The sequence below is a fragment of the Hemiscyllium ocellatum genome, chromosome 1 (assembly GCF_020745735.1).
Source record: "Hemiscyllium ocellatum isolate sHemOce1 chromosome 1, sHemOce1.pat.X.cur, whole genome shotgun sequence".
In the NCBI taxonomy this organism is placed as follows: Eukaryota; Metazoa; Chordata; class Chondrichthyes; order Orectolobiformes; family Hemiscylliidae; genus Hemiscyllium; species Hemiscyllium ocellatum.
In genome coordinates this window covers 129,624,658-129,643,869 of record NC_083401.1, presented here as the reverse complement: position 1 = coordinate 129,643,869, position 19,212 = coordinate 129,624,658, and the positions used below count along the sequence as shown (strand labels likewise).

General features: G+C 42.0%; 2 protein-coding genes across 2 annotated transcripts in view; one reads left to right on the top strand and one right to left on the bottom strand.

The window, feature by feature from the left end:
- Positions 1-3,635: 3,635 nt before the first annotated feature.
- Positions 3,636-16,753, top strand: stbd1 (starch binding domain 1). The gene is made up of 2 exons (XM_060825832.1): positions 3,636-3,940; positions 13,324-16,753. The coding sequence occupies exons 1-2, from the start codon at positions 3,688-3,690 to the stop codon at positions 14,262-14,264; spliced, it is 1,194 nt and encodes a 397-aa protein (XP_060681815.1). The 5' UTR covers positions 3,636-3,687; the 3' UTR covers positions 14,265-16,753.
- Positions 16,670-19,212, bottom strand: part of LOC132817083 (coiled-coil domain-containing protein 158-like) — a 158,983-nt gene continuing 156,440 nt past the window's right edge. The window contains exons 19-22 of the mRNA XM_060827249.1: positions 18,109-18,182; positions 17,979-18,077; positions 17,072-17,173; positions 16,670-16,840 (exon numbers count right to left, since the gene is read on the bottom strand). Coding sequence (XP_060683232.1) covers positions 16,764-16,840; positions 17,072-17,173; positions 17,979-18,077; positions 18,109-18,182 — 352 coding nt within the window. The 3' untranslated portion in view covers positions 16,670-16,763. The remainder of the gene's footprint in view (positions 16,841-17,071; positions 17,174-17,978; positions 18,078-18,108; positions 18,183-19,212) is intronic.

Here is a 19,212-nt window from a genome sequence, read left to right as displayed (position 1 = left end):
TCCACAGTTTGCTAGAATATTAACATCCACAATAGCAGTAGCTGACCTATGACATCCTAGCTGACTTGTTCTTTAGCCACTGAACAAGGTTATAAGATCACCATCGTCCCATACTTTAACACAATTTCTATTTCCAACATTTTCTTGGGGAATTATAAATTTGTTATTTCTTCCTCAAACTCAGTCAGTATTCTGGGCTGAAATCTAAGCCTGTCTGTTGACTTTTCTACTCCTGGTCTGATTTTAAAATAGAGTTTCCTTTTAAATGATTAGCTTCAGGATTAGCCGTTATACATTCTCAATGGTTGCCAAAAAGGTTCTGTTTTTTCTGTGTACGCTGAAATTAAATCTTCAATAGCATCTCTGTCATTGCCTCACTCTGATGAAACTGGCAGTACCTTGCCTTTCTGTGGTCTCACACCTCCTTTACATAGCCTTTTTGACCTATGTATCATGTGTATGAGTAGATGTGAATGGATTGTAATATTGATTCTTCTTGTTGCTGATTACGGCCAATTGGAGATAATTGATCAAATCTGATTTGTCCTCTTTCTTGGATATGATGAAGGGATGATGAAGGGCTTATGCCCGAAACGTCGAATTTCCTGTTCCTTGGATGCTGCCTGACCTGCTGCGCTTTAACCAGCAACACATTTTCAGCTCTTTCTTGGATAGCATGTACCGGGAAATTTCTACAGTCAGGTAAATACAAGTGTCCTTGCTGCACTGGAGTGAGTTGCCAAAACAAATGGTTAGAAGTTGGAAAAACACAGCAAATCAGGCAACATCCAAGGAGCAAGAGGGTCGACATTTCGGGTATAAGCCCATCTTATACATGAAACATCAACTCTCCTGCTCCTCAGATCTGCCTGACCTGCTGTGCTTTTCCAGCACCATACCTTTCAACTCTGACTCTCCACCATCTGCAGTCCTCACTTGTTCCAAATGGTTAGAGGTATGACATTTCTTGCCTAGCATTCATATCATGTGCCAGATTTTCATGGAGGTGTTGAGAAATTCGAGTTTGGGAATGTTTCTATTTGTCTCCATCGTAAAGATTCCTGCCTGTCATATTTGTATGTCAGGACTGAAGAGGACAGGATATCCTACTGTCTTAGAGACAGGCCTGAAACAGCAACAGAGGCATATGCCCTCTCAACTTGAATGTTCACTCATATTCCCCAAGCCCCCAACATGAACTCCCTCCATGCCTCACATTCTCTATGCACTCTCCACATTCCTTCATAGCCTCACATTCCCTCATGCCTCACGTGTCCTCCATAGCCATTCACCAAGTATCTACAATGGGACAGGATCCATGGCCAGGATTTTTAGTATCGTGGGGTATCCTTCTTGCCATCCGAAGAGTCAGCAGTGAACACACCCTAGCTGCCAAATGCCTGAAAATGGAGATATGGCCCCTCACTCAGCAGGAAGCCCTATCTGGACAGCAGCTGGCCAATCTGATTGATTGACAGCTCTGTAGACCCAAAGTACTAGTGGTTCAGTGAATAGGACTGGGGTTCAGCCCCCAGAGGCTAAGTCCTAGAGACAAGAACCGGTGAAATCTAGTGGTGTCATGGCAGGATGAGGAGATATGATGTAAGATTAAGTGGTAAGTGGAAGTGGACTGATAGATTGTTGGTGAAGAGGATGGGGTCAGAATTATGCTGGCAAAGTTCTCGGCCATTCCACCACAAATTGTGGTTAGGTCTTGGTCAGCTGCACTCAGTAGGTTGAACACCTGCGGGATTTTTCAGGGTCACCCACTTCCAATTCTGACAGTGGAAGGATTGTAAAATTCTGCTCTTTGTTTTAGAAGTTGAGATGATAAAAATCTAACAGAGCTCAAACACTCTTCTTACCGGACAAAGTTTCATTCATAAAACCCATTCAAAGTGGTGAATTTATTGCAAAACTAAATAGTTTTTTTCCACCACATCAAAAGCCTTAAATTATCTCTTGAAGCTGCCATTCAAAATATGAACGCAGCTGCTGTTACACTAAATGGCCTTGAATCTTTTAAAACTCTGTCAAGCATTTATAATGAGGCCAAACAATAATAACCACCCCTGGGAAAAGAAAAGCAATCGATAGACTTGACTGAAGCTGGAAAAAAAACGACCTTTTTCCTTTACCAAGCTGTACCTGATTTCCTGTCAAGCAAAGCAACCCAGGAATGGGTTTATTTTGCTGAGAATCTCAAGGATTTTTCCATTGTATAAAGTGACTGTAAAATTTAAATCATTGGACACCTTAAATAGTGCTTTCTTCACTCTGAAAGCATGAGGGCACTTTCCCAAGTACAACTACATTAATTTACCTTGACGGATGGTAAAGACTGAAGAATATTTAACATATCCAGAGTTGTTAATGGACATGATCGAGATGTTTGGGTTACAGATGCAACTCAGGCCCATCGATTCATTTTTTTCAAATATGGGATGTCTTGCCCAAACTTGGGCATGCTCCTACATACAGTAAGATCATCCAGGCTAAAATTGCCCATCTCTTTTGCCATTATCATGAATAACATATCTGAGCAGTCTGTCCATTATGTTTCTTATTATCCTGCTTCAGAGCATTTGGATGTGAATGAGAAGATACAGTGGACGCTCATCAGCCATTTAGGGTACACCCAGAATTTTGTCAAATAGAAAAAGTGGCAAAATTTCTTCCATATATGTGAGAACCAATTGAAACAGGTTGCATGATAACTTCTTATGGTAGTCCTGACAAGCTAGCATATTTATTGAATTGCTGAACAGCAAAATTAGAAAAATCCATAACATTACTTTAAAGTATGTCGTTAAAAATTACTCACCACATTATAGTCCAACAGGTTTATTTGAAAGCGCTAGCTTTCTGAGCACAACTCCTTCTATAGGTGGTTGTGGAAGCTGTCAATCAAAACGAGAACGCAACCACGTGCTTCCAATTAAACCTGTTGGACCATAACCCGGCGTTGTGTGATTTTTAACTTTGTCCATCCCAGTCCAACACCAGCTCCTCCACATTAAAGTATCTGGAGTATTGAAACAGGAAGATCAGGTTTCAATAGATGAATGTGTAATTTAAAATAGATGGCATATAGGACTTCATGCAATTAGTGACCAGCAGTGGACATACTCTTTGAGGAGAAAAAAAACCTTAGACGAATTCATAACCTTTGAGAAGAATGAACTAATCAGGTTAAAATGGATAGGTAAGGCAGGAGGGAAGGCGCAATTTTAGGTAGGCTGCAATGGGCTGAGAGGCGGGGCTAGGTCTGGGAGGAGGGGCTAGGTCTGGGAGGAGGAGGGGCTAGGACTGGGAGGAGGGGCTAGGACTGGGAAGAGGGGCTCGGACTGGGAGGCGGGGCTCGGACTGGGAGGCGGGGCTCGGACTGGGAGGCGGGGCTCGGACTGGGAGGAGGGACTAGGACTGGGAGGCGGGGCTAGGTCTGGGAGGGGGGTTTGGACAGGGAGGCGGGGCTAGGTCTGGGAGGCGGGGCTAGGACTGGGAGGAGGGGCTAGGGCTGGGAGGGGGGTTTGGACAGGGAGGCGGGGCTAGGTCTGGGAGGCGGGGCTAGGACAGGGAGGAGGGGCTAGGGCTGGGAGGCGGGGCTGGCAGCTGGGATTTGTCCAGAGTGTCAGCTGAAAAGGTTCAGAGTGAAGTGGCTTTTTGGTGGAGGCTGAGTGTCCGGCAATGGCTGTGGGGCTGGTGAGTTTGCTGCAGGGGATAGCGGCGATGGTGAGCAGCCTGTGGACAGTTTTGCCGCTGGCGCTGGCAGTGGCCCTCAGCACCTGGCTGTGGTTTCAGAGGAGCAAGAACCAGGAGCCGCTGGAGAACTCCGAGGGAGCCGGGCCACACAGCGCTTCCCCGGAGGGCAGTGACCGCAGCCTGGGGGAGAGGAGCCCTGAGGACAGGGAGGCAGACGGCTCTCAGCAGGACCCTGCTGGTAAAGATTAACTAGCTGTTTGCATTCGGAGCTGCTCGCAGAGGGGGCACTGGGTTTGTTTCTTGCAGACAGGTTCGCTGCACTCGGTGTGACCCGGGCTCAGTTATGGGCAGCTTCTTCGGGTGTGTGCTGTACCTGGAAAATGTGCCACACCTCCTCCTCCTCCACCACCGACTGTGTGTGTGTGTGTGTATCTGGGAGCGGCGTGTTCATTACTGCGTTTACTTCTGAAATTCTCTCAACGCAGGTTCATGCTGATTCTCCTTAGCTACACATGGGGTGTGTGTGTGTGTGTGTGTGTGTGGACACCAATATATCCAACTGGCAGCGATGAATGTCACTTTGGGAAGGGGGTGGCGGTAGAGAGAGAGAGATGACAAGGCGCCTAAATCCTTAACTGCGTATTCTCTGATCAACTCGAATAAATGAAACACAAAACACTGCGAATGCGGGAAATCTGAGGCAAACACGCAAGAGAAATTCAGCACAAACCTGCATTCTCCGTTTGTGGGCGAGAACTTCGTCCTGGTCCCCATCACGAGAGTGTTCTATTTTCCCAATAATAAAAAAAAACACAAAAATCCGAGCTGCTGCCGTCCGAGGGGACGGTAACTTTTATTTGCTGCTGCTGCAAATGGAAAAAAGTGCGGATTGAATCCGGCTTAACTCTCGGTGAATGTGGTGGAAAGGTCGGTCTGAAGCCGCCGGGCTTGGTTTGGTGGGGGTGGGGGGAGAGGTGTTTGGTTTGAGGAGGGTGTTGGGCAGTGCTAGAGTTCCCTTGGCGGGAGGGAGAGAGGGAAGACCATCCTCCTGGGCAGCCCGGTGTGTCCCTGTTGCTTCACGTCCGCACTGACGAGAGGCTCTCTTTTTCTCTCTCTTTTCCCCCCCCCCCCCCCATTCACTGCCCGCCCCCTCTCCCCTGGCCCGCATTGCACCAAATGAACACTGCACCTTACGAACCAGTGCATTAACCATCAGAACCAAGCTGTGCCAGTACAGTAACCTGTTGTCCGCAGCACGCAGTGTCTCAGTTCTGTTTTGAAACGAATTTGATTTTTCTTTTAAACGGTCCAGTTACTAACTGTTGTTGCTGGGCTGAAGGACCATAGTTTAAACCGAGCCTGCAACTATCCCGTTTTGTTTTGGTTTTGGAAGAAGCATACAGAGCAGGTACTGACAGTGGTGCAGGGACTTGTGGAGCCCCCTGTGATGGCACAACCCGGGCGAGACGGTGGGCTCCCAGAGTCTTGGCTGTGCTGCAAGTCTTGGTGGAGCAAGTGGAAATTTGGAGCGATGTCTTGTATCTGCAGGACCTTCTCCAGGCCATCTTCAGCAGACTGGGACACTGAGCCCAGTGCTAGGAGCCAGGCCCCGAGGACCTGGATATGTGCAACAGGGAAGCCGGTGACCTCGCGCCCTTCTCAAGGTCAGTGCAGGCAACCTGCAAGTGTCATATCCACCCCGCTGTTCAAACCAACAACCCCTACCATCCACCAAGACCTGGCACCACTCAATACTTGTACCTGAAGCTCATATGCATTTACTGCACTCGATACTTTTAGGATCAGAAATTAATACTGTCTTCTGAAACTACTCTTCCCTGCATCACTCTGAAAGTCGGCGGTCTTCCACCTGTCGCTGGAGCATTACTGCCTCCGCGCACCAACAGGCACAAAGATGATTGTTTTTGTATGCAGAATGTAACAATTTGATTTTGTAACTTTTCAGCTTCAACTATTTATTGGGTCATTTTTAAAAAATTTTCAGCGAATGGATGGTGTGATTGTGTGACAGGGAGAGTGGGAAGTGATATTCTTTAATAAATAGGGGTGTATTTGTTTTATAATCCGGATCTTTTTTGACGAACAATCTGCACAGAACAGTGGATTGCTGCTGGTGTGGCATGCTACAGACTATCCATCATAAAGCCAAGTGCAGCAGGATCTCTCTCCAGAGTGGTCCAGGCGGCAGATGCATTGTTTGGGTGCACCAGTGGCCTTTAGTTTTGCAACCCCTGGAGCATTGGAAGTTGACTTTTTTTAATAGAGGTTTATGAAATCATGAGGACAAGGTCTTTTCCCTGGAGTGGGGGAGTCCAGACTAGAGGGCATAGGTTAGGGTGAGAGGGGAAAGATTTTAGAAGGGACCTAATGGGTGACTTTTTAATGCAGAGGGTGGTGCGTGTATGGAATGAGCTGCTGAAAAGTGGTGGAGGCCGGTACAATTACAACATTTAAAAGACATCAGAAAGGGTGTATGAATAGGAAGAGTTTGGAGGGATATGGGCCAAGTACTGACAAATGGCATTAGAATAATTTAGGATATATGGTTGGCATGTACTAGTTGGACCGAAGGGTCTGTTTCCATGCTCTGTCTCTAGCACTCTATTTGCTTTCATATAAAGGCATATGTTTGTGTATAGGTCACCAAGGATCTGAGCAGCAGATAGCCCTTTTAGTTTATAGTAACCAGTGATTAGGCTATAGCTCAAATGTTGATCATATAGTCGACTCAAGAATTGCAATCAGATATTTGGCATTGACCACATTAGGTCTTTGATCAGCATGGACTCTGGGTCAAAAGACCACTCGACATGCTTTAAAAATCACAACACCAGGTTATAGTCTGACAAGTTTAATTTGAGGCACTCTCTTTTAGAGCACTGCGCCACAACCACCTGATGTAAGAGCAGCACTGGACTATAACCTGGTTGTGATTTTTAACTTTGTACATCCCAGTCCAACGCCCGCATCTCCAAATCATGACTCTACATGCTCTAATACACTATGGAGAGCGAATCTGTCTGAAGTACATAGGATTTGACACTGTGCCTGCAAGCAGTAGCATCATGCTTATCCGAAGTGTCAACACCTAAAGGGCATATGTCTGCTCTGTTTGGTTCTGTGACTAGAATGCAATCTATTCAGCTCTTTATTGAGTAGTGTCTATGACCTCCCATCACAACCTTTGATCTCAAATTGAGAAATGTTGCCATTACCTCCAGCTTTACTCTGCCAGCAGCTAAACACACAAAACAAATCCATGGCAAAGGTCGTTATTTTGTCACTGGACATTTCGGCTAGCTATTCAGAGACTGCTGTTATGGCACATCATTTTGGTAAATTTCAAAGAAATTTTTACTTTACTTAAACATAAGTATCTCTATTCCTCTTGTAAGATTCAGTTTGGAGAATTGTCCCCTCAGTACATTTTTTTTGTTTCCCCCAAGCAGCTGTGAGCTCTTCATTCTCCAAGCCCATTCTGTTGCCAAGGGGAATGTTACCTTCTGCACCTAGTTTCCTTGAACATCTATCACATCAGTTTTTGTAGAGTTTAGCAGCATTCCTTTTTTCTGTTTTTAAAAAAAATGCATGTAGTAAATAACAACAGCTAGTAGAAATTCTGAGCAACTAGCCTGCAAGCAGTTCTCATTAAAATCTGCTGGATTTCTTCTGGCAATCATCTTTGAGGTGAAGACTGGAGTACTGATCTCCAAAATGGTGCCATAGGCATCCGATTACACTGATCTGATGTCATGACTTGCACACTTTCAGCATCAATTTTACTGTGTTCATCACCTCCCTCACCACAGCATCCTGTCTGATCTGCTCTTGAGGCATGTTTGCTGCAGAAACTATTTAGTCCAGCTAGAGTACTATGAAAACATTTCAAACAAGCCCACAGATCACACTTGGGGTCAGGATGATTTTTCGCTTGTTTAATAAACATTGTTCCAGGTCACCCCATATACACTGATAGAAACTTACTAGTGCTTTTTTTTAGCTTCCAACTGGAATCATTTGGCAATTTTTACTGGCACTATCTGAAAGAACTCTACGAATGGAAGAGGCCAGTTTTAATAATCAAGATGCCATTTCTTTGTCCATTGATTTCTTCTGCTGTCAAAGAACATGCTTGTGAGAAAAAATATATTGGTGAAGTTATTTCTTGAATCGTTGTGTTTTCATATAAAATATTGGGCATTTTTTTTCATAATATCTATAGAAGGTCAAGGATTCTAGGTAATCCAAGATGGAGGATGGGAAAAATTTCTGGCTGTAATAGCTGCTTTTTTTTTTGGGAGGTGATTTTTCCTTGAATTCCAGGAGCAGCAATTACTGTTTTATATGCTGTTGCATTGTTTTTGAACTTTGGAGAAAAAAAATCAAAACAACAGCACTCTTAAAAGGGAGAAGAACAGATGAAGGAAGCACATGATGAAGTCAGTTCTGGGGTGGGGCATGGGGGGGGGGGGGGTGCGGGGGGAAAGAGAGAGAGAAACCCACATTGCTAACTGACAGAGCTAGCAATTACTGCCTTTGCTGTTGGACTCCTGTATCACTGGACATTGGAGTGCATCTGGGAAAATTTTAATAAAAACAGCTACATTCTTGGAGGAACCTGTTTGGGAAAGGTCATAGCGCAGAAGCATACAAGTGGATTTTAAGTGCAGCCTTAAAATAAGTCAGCAGTGAGTAGAGTGGGTTCTTTGTTTTTTATTGAGCTATGTCTCTTGATTAAACTTAAATTAATACTTTATGGCTTATATTTTAACCTGGAGTAGTGTTTTGTAGAGGAATAAGACAGTGCTATTTTCTGGGTTTGTAGATGAAAAGAAGCAAAAATAGCCCTTTAGTAGTGTCTATATGGGTTTCCTCCGGGTGCTCCAGTTTCCTCCCACAGTCCAAAGATGTGCGGGCCAGGTGAATTGGCCGTGCTAAATTGCCCATAGTGTTAGGTCAGGGGTAAATGTAGGGGAATGGGTCTGGGTGGGTTGCGCTTCGGCAGGTTAGTATGGACTTGTTGGGCCAAAGGGCCTGTTTCCATGCTGTAAGTAATCTAAACTCTAGGAAAGGTAAGACAGGTAGGCAGGTAGTGCAGAAGTCTTCTGTGGCTATCCCCATTTCGAGCAGGGTATGCTGTTTTGGAAAATGTAGGGGGTGATGGACTCTCGGGAGCGTAGCACAAACAGCCAGGTTTCTGGTATTGAGACTGACTCTAATATAATGAGAGGTACGCCAGGTTCCAAGCGATCAATTGTGTTACGGGACTCTCTCATCCGAGGTACGGATAGATGTTTGTGATCAACATCAAAAATTTAGAATGGTGTGTTGCTTCCCTGGTGCCAGGATCAAGGATGTCCCGGAGAGGGTGCAAAATGTTCTCACAGGGAGAGGGAAAAGCAAAAGGTCATTGTGCACATTGGAATCAATGACATAGGAAGGGAAAAGGTTGAGATTCTGAAGGGAGATTACAGAGAATAAGGCAGGAATTTAAAAAGGAGGTCCTTTAGTAATAATATCTGGACTACTCCCAGTGCTACGAGTTAGTGAGGGCAGGAATAGGAAGACGGAGTAGATGAATGCATGACTGAGGAGCTGGTGTATGGGAGAAGGATTCACATTTTTTTGATCATTGGAAGCTGTTTTGGGATAGAAGTGACCTGGGGTAAAAAATGAGATCTGCAGATGCTGGAGATCACAGCTGAAAATGTGTTGCTGGTTAAAGCACAGCAGGTTAGGCAGCATCCAAGGAATAGGAAATTCGACATTTCGGGCATAAGCCCTTCCTGATAATTCCTGATGAAGGGCTTATGCCTGAAACGTCGAATTTTCTATTCCTTGGATGCTGCCTAACCTGCTGTGCTTTAACCAGCAACACATTTTCAGATAGAAGTGACCTGTACAAGAAGGACTGTTGCACCTGAATTGGAAGGGGACTAATGTACTGGCAGGGAGATTTGCTAGAGCTGCTTGGGAGGATTTAAACTAGTAAGGTGGTGGAGGGGGGATGGTGGGACCCAGGGAGATAGTGAGGAAAGATTTTAATCGGAGACTGGTACAGTGAGAACAGAAGTGAATCAAACAGTCAGGGCAGGCAAGGACAAGATAGGACTAATAAATAAAAACTGCATTTATCTCAATGCAGAGGCCTAACAGGGAAGGCAGATGAACTCGGGGCATAGTTAGGAACATGGGACTGGGATATCATAGCACTTACAGAAATGTGGCTCAGGGATGGACAGGACTGGCAGCTTAATGTTCCAGGATATAAATGCTACAGGAAGGATAGAAAGGGAGGCAAGAGAGGAGGGGGAGTGGTGATTTTGACAAGGAACACATTACAGCTGTTGTGAGGGAGGATATTCCTAGAAACACATCCATGAAAGTTCCACCCAAATAACTAAGAAATAAGAAAGGGATGATCACCTTATTGGGATTGTATTATAGACCCTCTGTAGAAACAAACTTGTAAGGGGATCTGTTATCTGTCAGAATAATAGGGTGGTTATGGTAGGAGATTTTAACTTTCCAAACATAGACTGGGACTGCCATATTATTAAGGGTTTGGATGGAGAGGAATTTAAATGTGTACAAGAAAATTTTCTGATTCATTATGTGGATGTACCTACTAGAGAAGGTATAAAACTTGATCTACTCTTGGGGAAATAAGGGTAGGGCAGGTGACTGAGGTGTCAGTGGGGCCAGCAACCATAATTCTATTACTCTTAAAATAGTGATTGGAAAAGGATAGACCAGATCTAAAAGTACAAGTTCTAAATTGGAGGAAGACCAATTTTTGACTGCATCAGGCAAAACTTTCAAAAGCTGATTGAGAGCAGATGTTCACAGGTATAGGACAGCTGGAAAATGGGAAGCCTTCAGAAATGAGATAATGAGAAACCAGAGAAGATATATTCCTATTAGGGTGAAAGGAAAGGCTGGTAGGTGTAGGGAATGCTGGAAGACTAAAGACATTGAGGTTTGGTTAAGAAAAAGAAGGAATCTTATGTCAAGTATAGACAGGAGAGATTGAGTGAATCCTTAGAGTATAAAGGTAGTAGGAGTATACTTGAGAGAAGTGTGGGCGGCACAGTGGTTAGCACTGCTGCCTCACAGCGCCTGAGACCCGGGTTCAATTCCCGACTCGGGCGACTGACTGTATGGAGTTTGCACGTTCTCCCCGTGTCTGCATGGGTTTCCTCCGGGTGCTCCGGTTTCCTCCCACCATCCAAAGATGTGTGGGTCAGGTGAATTGACCATGCTAAATTGCCTGTAGTGTTAGGTAAGGGGTAAATGTAGGGGTATGGGTGGGTTGCGCTTCGGTGGGTCGGTGTGGACTTGTTGGGCTGAACTGTTTCCACACTGTAAGTAATCTAATCTAATCTAAAATCAGGAGGGCAAAACGGGGACATGAGATAACTTTTGCAAATGGTGTTAAGGATAATCCAAAGGGCTTTTACAAACCCACTTAAGGACAAATGGGTAACTAGGGAGAGAATAGGGCCCCTTGAAGATCAGCAAAGTGGCCTTTATGTGGAACCACAGGAGATGGGGGCAAATACTAAATGAGTATTTTGCATCAGTATTTACTGTGGTAAAGGATATTGAAGATATAGAATGTAGAGTTATAGATCAGCTTGAAAAATGTCCCTATTACAGAGGAAGAAGAGCTGGATGTCTTGAAATGTATGAGTGGATAAATCCCCAGGACCTGATCAGATGTACACTAGAACTCTGTGGGAAGCAAGGGAAGTGACTGCTGGGCCTCTTACTGACATATTTGTATCATTTGATAGTCAGAGGTGAGGTGTCGGAAGACTGGAGGTTGGCTGACATGGTGCCACTGTTTAAGAAAGGTAGCAAGGACAAGCCAGGGAACTATATAGACCAATGAGCCTGATGTCAGTGGTGGGCAAGTTGTGGAGGGAATCCTGAGGGACAGGATGTACATGTATTTGGAAAGGCAAGGACTGATTAGGAATAGTCAACATGGCTTTGTGTGGGAAATCATGTCTCTCAAACTTGATTGAGGTTTTTTTTGAAAAAGTAACAAAGAGGATTGATGAGGGCAGAGCGGTAGATGTGATCCAAATGGTCTGATTCCCCATGGGAGCCTGGTTAGCAAGGTTAGATTTCACAGATTACAAGGAGAACCAGCCATTTGGACAGAGAACTGGCTCAAAGGCAGGAGACAGAGGGTGGTGGTGGAGGGTTGTTTTTCAGACTGGAGGCCTGTGACCAGTGGAGTGCCACAGGATTGGTGCTGGGCCCTCTACTTTCCTTCATTTACATACATGATTTGGATGTGAGCATAAGAGGTATAGTTAGTAAGTTTGCTGATGACACCAAAATTGGAGGTTTAATGGACAGCAAAGAAGGTTACCTCAGATGACAATAGGATCTTGATAAGATGGGCCAGTGGGCAGAGAAGTAACAGATGGAGTTTAATTTAGATAAATGTGAGTTGCTGCATTTTTGGGAAAGCAAATCTTAGCAGGACTTATACACTTAATGGTAAAGTCTTTGGGAGTGTTGCTGAACAAAGAGACCTTGGAGTGCAGGTTCATCATTCCTTGAAAATGGAGTCGCAGGTAGATTGGATAGTGAAGAAGGCGTTTGGTATGCTTTCCTTCATTGATCAGAGTATTGAGTACAGGAGTTGGGAGGTCATGTTGTGGCTGTATAGGACATTGGTTAGGCCACTGTTTGGAATATTGTGTGCAATTCTGGTCTCCTTCCTATTGGAAGGATGTTGTGAAACTTGAAAGGGTTCAGAAGAGAGTTACAAGGATGTTGCTAGGGTTGGAGGATTTGAGCTATAGTGAGGTTGAATAGGCTGGGGCTGTTTTCCCTGGAGTGTCAGAGGCTGAGGGGTGACCTCTGAGGTTTACAAGATTGAAGGGCATGGATAGGATAAATAGACAAAGTCCTTTTCCTGGGGTGGGGGTGTCCAGAACTAGAGGGCATAAATTTAGGGTGAGAGGGGAAGGATATAAGAAACCTAAGGGGCAACTCTTTCACACGTAGGGTGGTACATGTATGGAATGAGCTGCCAGAGGAAGTGGTGGAGGCTGGTACAATTGCAACATTTAAGAGGCATTTGGATGTGTATATGAACAGGGAGGGTTTGGAGGGATATGGGCCAGGTGCTGGCAGGTGGGACTAAATTACGTTGGGATATCTGGTCGGCATGGACGGGTTGGACCGAAGGGTCTGTTTTCGTGCTGTATATCTTGATTGATACTTGAGCCATGCAGGGTTTACCTGGAAAATAATGTCATTGAAATTTAATGTTCACTTCCTGATTGAGAATTTTACATGTGGTTTGTATAATCAGCCTGTTCACACCTGTTATCTCACACTTTGAGGACATCTAACATCATCTGGTTCAGAGGTACAGACACCACCACTGTACCACAAATCTTGATTGTACTGATCTATTTAAAACGAATTGATGTATGCTTATTCCTGAATGTAACGTAATCCAATTCCTTATAGTTTTAAAATTGGCGTTTGAAAATTGTTTAATTGTTTCCACATTGTTACTTTTTTTTTGGTGAGAAGTAAGGGAAACCTATGTCCTTTTTTTCTTTTAAACAGATAAAATTACAGATTCTGAAAGTGACAATATGCCAGTGATCAAGATGACAGAGTTGAGAGTTAGCACTCAGCACTCTCCAGTTGAACAAAAAACAGTGGCTTTGGGAGCTCCAGATATTTCCGATGCGGTGGTAAAGATTCATAAAGAGTGTGCTCAGGACCAAAATCTGTCAAATAAGCAGGATCCAGCTGATTCCAGACAAAAGAATATTTGTGAGAGCAACCAGACACAAAGTAACTCGATGGCTCAGGCAACCAGTATTGGGCAGGTTACTGTTCATAATCCAAGCATGGCTGAAGACTGTAACTTCAGCAAAGAGGAGATTTATGTTTGTGAAACAAAGTCTGCTGACAAAATTGCAAAGGTGGATGAAAAAACTGATTGTAAAGACGAAGCTTCTGATCAAATGTTGAAATTAGATAAAATGAACAGAACGGCTTATCTAAAGGAAGCAACTGATACTAATATCAGTGAAAATAACATTGACATGAGTGATGAATTGGAATGTCTTAAAACTGAAAAGGAAAGAGAAGATAAGAGAAAATTCTTTCAAGAGCATGTTAATGCTGAGTCAGAAAGAATGAGTACAAGTTCAGAGCCTGAAAACATGACCAGGAAAGTTGCTGCAGTGTCTCCTTTACCTCTCAACAATGTCTCTGTGAACTTTAATGTTCACTATATTACTTACTTACATTCTCAGATCCTTGCAGTGACCGGAAACCATGAGTGTCTGGGGCAATGGGAGAGATATGTGCCATTGAAACCAATCAAAGATGGATTCTGGTCCAATTCCATTCTGCTCCCGATGAATTCCAAGATTGAGTGGAAATATGTGGTGGTGGAAGATGGAAAGATTTGTAGGTGGGAGGAATGTTTCAATAGGATTCTGGAGACTGGTCATGAAGACTTTGAAATATATCAATGCTGGGGTTACCATTAAATCCCATACAAAAGTTGGAGTAACATAATATTCAAGAGTGAGTGCACTGGTTAGTAATGTGGAATGATGGAGTTCAAGTTTGAGCTTTTGTGTTCACTGCTTTCAAAGAGGAACTGTACATCAGTGATTTATGTAATGTTTTCACTGGACATTAACTACTGCTCTTTCTTCTTTGTCTTCCTATTTTTGTGCTTTGACTTCAGATTTTGGGCTGCCCGAATGTTTGCTGTGCTGGTTTGTCTGTATGTAATAACTTGCTGCTAAAATGTGCTTTATACAATAACCTCTTCAAGAGGTGAGTAAATCAGTAATGTAAATAAGCCTAAAATATTCTAACATTTACTATATATGTAATTATACAAGGATAATTGCATGCATAGAATCACTAATACTTTTACTGTAATGTGCATTTGTGAGGAAATGATAAACCACACCTGGATTTCCATACTTGATATTTAAATAAAGAATATTAAACTTTTTGGCATGAAGATAGCGAGGTATAACAATGTGCCCAGTGCACCAACTTGCTTCCCCCCCCCCCCCACCTCCCCCCAGCAAGTTTTCTTTTTGAAAGCCTAGCAATTTAAATTCACTTCAGAAATCTAATGTTGCATTTCTCCAAACTACTAGAATGTTTTTGTCATTACAATACAAAATTTTGGATTCTATGACCCAAGTCTGACCCACAGTCACTGGAGTTCAAATAAAGCTAGTGTTGAATACAGAGTGGGTTTATTTTGGATTTGGAGGTATTTGAAGCCATAGATCCTGGAACACGACTGTTAGATTCCTTATTTAGCAGGTGTTAAATTCTTGATTTACGTTGAGGGCTAGTTTCCAATAATTCAAGAACATCTTAACCTCAAATCTAAAGCCCTGCAGGGGAATAGCCATTGTTCCAGTAATGGTAGATGCTAAACTTACATGCAGGCATGCTAAATGACTTTGCTGTAGTTGAACAAACCAACTTAATTTACACCTTTTTTTTGTTCAATTTGAACTTTTCATAAATCACAGTTTAACTTGTGACAGCTGAATTTTTAATCAGGTGAAAGGACGGAAGTTTGGAATAATACACTTTACCATGATTTTTGTAAATTTTACAAGGCGAAAAGACTGGCATTTATTCAAACCTTGAATTGTGTCCTGCATCTCAAACTTTACAAATTTTGAAACTGGAAATCTTGAATTTTAATGCCTTTTGTTTAAAGATATTTATCTCTATGCAGAGAGCAGACTGTTTTTCTATAATTTTGATATGAGAATTCAGACTGGCTTTTTTTCCCAGACAGTAATTAGAATGATTTTGCCACACTCAAACTAGTTAGCGTATTTGAATATTGTGACTTACAGTACTTCTCTACAAACATAAGGGACACTGAATAGTATGATATTGAGTCTCTGCCTGCAGTTCTAAATTGCTCGGAGGCTCCGATGAGTTGCTAACAGGTATGGGCCCATTCGAATAATGTTTTAATGGAGTGCATCGACACCCTTTTTCTTCCACTTGGACTTTTTTTTTGCTACAACAAAAGAATAACACAAATTGAAACCTGTTACTGCTTCCAGATTAACTTTTCAGAATCTTGCCTTAATCTATTGATGCTGAAACCCTCCTTTCGATTTTCAGCTATCTGTTTGTTTGAAGAGTGACTGTGGAACACAAACTGGAATTTGCACAATTTTTAATTTGTCATCCCTTTTTTAAATATTTTGGGAGACCAATATAATCTCAGATGCTGCTTAGCAATGATGCACCTGTTTACATGTCACATTTTATTTGGAAGGTGCAAGTCAGTGATCTAAGAAACCTCTTAAGTTTTCTGACAGATTTAAAACTTCTCTGATTTTTTTTTGTCGTTCCATCTGGCTATGAAATGAATTTGTAGTTTATTTTTTGGAAAGGAGGTCTAAAGAATTTTAAAAATATTCTGATTTCATCTTGAATGAATGGCATGATCATACCTATACCATAGAGAAGAGAATAAATACCCAACTGGAGAGTAGTAATCTAAAGGCTCCAATATAATCTTTTACATTTGGGGAAATAATGAATCTGTTTGTGGTCAAGACAGTGTCTCTCTCCTACTGGCTTTTTAAAAATCATTGTAGACAAATTGCTGTCTGTATTGAATAATTCTGCATAATTCAGCACTTAAATACAGTAATGTGTGGAAAGAGGAACAATTCCATTGAGTTTACACTGTAGTTTGTTTTTCGGCTTTCCCTTCACCCCCCTCCCCAATTATTCTTAACTCAATTAACATGACTACTTATTTCATGATGCAAATGTAGCATGATGTATTTACAAACATAGAACATTAGAGTATTTTGGCTATGACAGATTCAAGAGTGAGTAATCTCCTGTATATATTTCAATGATCTTTAATTACATTTGGATAGATTGAACAGAATGGGTTTCACAAGGTATTAAATAGCAGCAGGTTTTATTTTGTGTACTGCAGCAAGTCAAAAGAATAAAATGCAAAAACATGGACTTCACTTCTTTAGCATTTTCTCTCTGTCTTTTACTCTCTTTATCCTCTTCTCTTGGTTTCTGATCATGGAGGACATTTCTGTAAATCAAATGTTTCAATTAATAGTTCTGAAGTATTAACTTGAACAAAGTCCTCAAGTAAATGGGGTTTAAGTTAAATAATCACAGCAATTTTGTAATGTGTGCAGTGGAAGGGTGTACCAAAATAACTGTCAAAGTTTCACTTAAATACGTGTAAATGTTTATTTCTAGCTGGTTTGTAAGTGTACAAAAAAAACCTAGTGAATTGTTTTGGAAAGGTTGGAAATACCATGATTCTTCAGCTGAAGATCTTCCACCAAGTTTTGCAGACCGTCCAGCTTGTTCTGCAGTTTCTTGCAGGCCTGTCCTGCAACATCCATCTGGTCAGTATCTAAAGAGAGGAATAGTGCACTGAAACAAGGTATGGTGGGAAACACTGGCTGCTATGTGTCCTAAATTGCAACAGTCTTCACACCGTTGTGAAGTAGTAGATATTGATGTGCAGAATAGGGGGTCACTTTTTCTTATTATTTGAAAGGTGTGAGTCAAAGTGGGGATAGAAGAACAATGAGTTCAGAGGTCAAGTATTTCTGCAAGTTGCATCATAGACTAGGAATAGGACTTTTTAAAAAAAAAAGTCAAGTATTAGGTGTTATTTCTTCTAGATTCACAAATTTTCAATTCTACATTAGACCTGTATAGACTCATTACACACCATATGTCAGTGCAGTTCTGGTTGCTGTTATCAAAAAATGTAGAGGCAAGGACAATTTGCAGAAATTAATAGAATTAATAATGAGTGTATGCAACAACAAAGGCCATCAGGCTTGGATTTGGCTATCTTGTTTTGAAAAAGATGAAAGGGTGACCTTTTTATAGAGGCCTTCAAAACTCAAGGGTTGACAGAGGGACTAGGAAGTGAATCTCTCATGTGAAAGAGCCTAACTGAAGGCAATCAATGCAAAAGATAGTCAATAAGGAATCAAATTCTGAATTCCGAAAGAATGTTTTGGGAAACTCTGCAGGGAATTGTTGAAGTGAATGTAAAGATGTGTTTAAAGGGAACACACTGCTAACATTGTTAAAACTGAATCCTTCAAAATAAACCAAAAGGTCAAACATCCTTTTGAGTTAATAAAAAGACAACTTTAGAATAAATGTCAGTGGTTCCTGTTTCTGGCTTAGGTTACACTCACTGTTATGGAAGTGAAGTTCATTTTCCGAATACGGTGATGACATGTAGCTGGTCCTTGAAGAGCAAAGGTCATTAACAGCTGTATTTTCCCTTCTGTATTCACACAGTGAGCCTGTTAGCAAGGAAGATACCGGTGATCTTTCTGGACTCTGATGCTTGGGGGAGGAGGTGTAGCACGGACCACTCATCTGTGATGAGTGGTTTGCTGTATGGGGGGAATAAACAACATTTTTATCTGGAGCAAACTGGGAAATTGAAATATACAGTTAAGTTCCACTAGCTGCATCAACACAGGTTGTCCTGAGACTAAAAGAGAACCAATTTCGGAATCAAATTAAGTCATTGGATTTGTAAGTATCTTTTATGGGCTCAGCCCAGTTTGATTTTTATTATTTATAAAAAGGTCAACCAGTTTTGCAGAAGTTTTGTAGCAAATATAATATCATAGCGAGGTGTAAGTACGTGTTTGCCAGGTCTTCACAAGTCTCAATGTACTTACCAAAAGTGTAAACTGCAGCAGTAACTTGTGATATTTTGTGTATTATGGATTTTCATATTCTTAATTCAAAACATCCCATTTCAGTTACTTACAAAGTCATGTTTTTTGTGCTTTGAAGAGTGAAATGTAGACCTCAGCTGGTAAATAATCTGCTTTAATCCCCTATATTCAATCTCTTGCCAACTAAAATTCAGATTTGATAGGATATCCGCTATAATAAGGTGGGAAGGCAGTAACATTAGCTTACAGTTTAAAATTGAATATTTAGCATATTGTTGTCTCTACCCATCTTGAAGAATTTATTTTTCTGATTCCTCCAGGTTCCTGATCCTGGCACAGAAAAAAAAACACTTACTTACACTCTCTCTCAATCCTATGCAAGTATGACAAAAGTTAGCTATCCTTCCTGATCAGCTGCCTGCAAATTGTGACATGGTTGACCAAAACACCCCCCTTTTTCAGATTTTTATTAACTGAATACTGTATAAACTTTCTCAGTAAGCATGCTGGAGTTTAAACCTGTGGATTCAGAACATCAGTTTTGATTATTAGACTAGTGACATTACCTCTACCTCCATGCCACACTATTATCCTCAATTTGCAGATTTTTTAAAAAAACACAGTATATTCATGGATGTTATTACTCACCTGTGGATCACGTGGGATTTGAATCTTGATCTCCTAGCTCAAAGGTAAGGGCACTACCAGTGCACTTGAGGTTCCATTCTTTATGAGC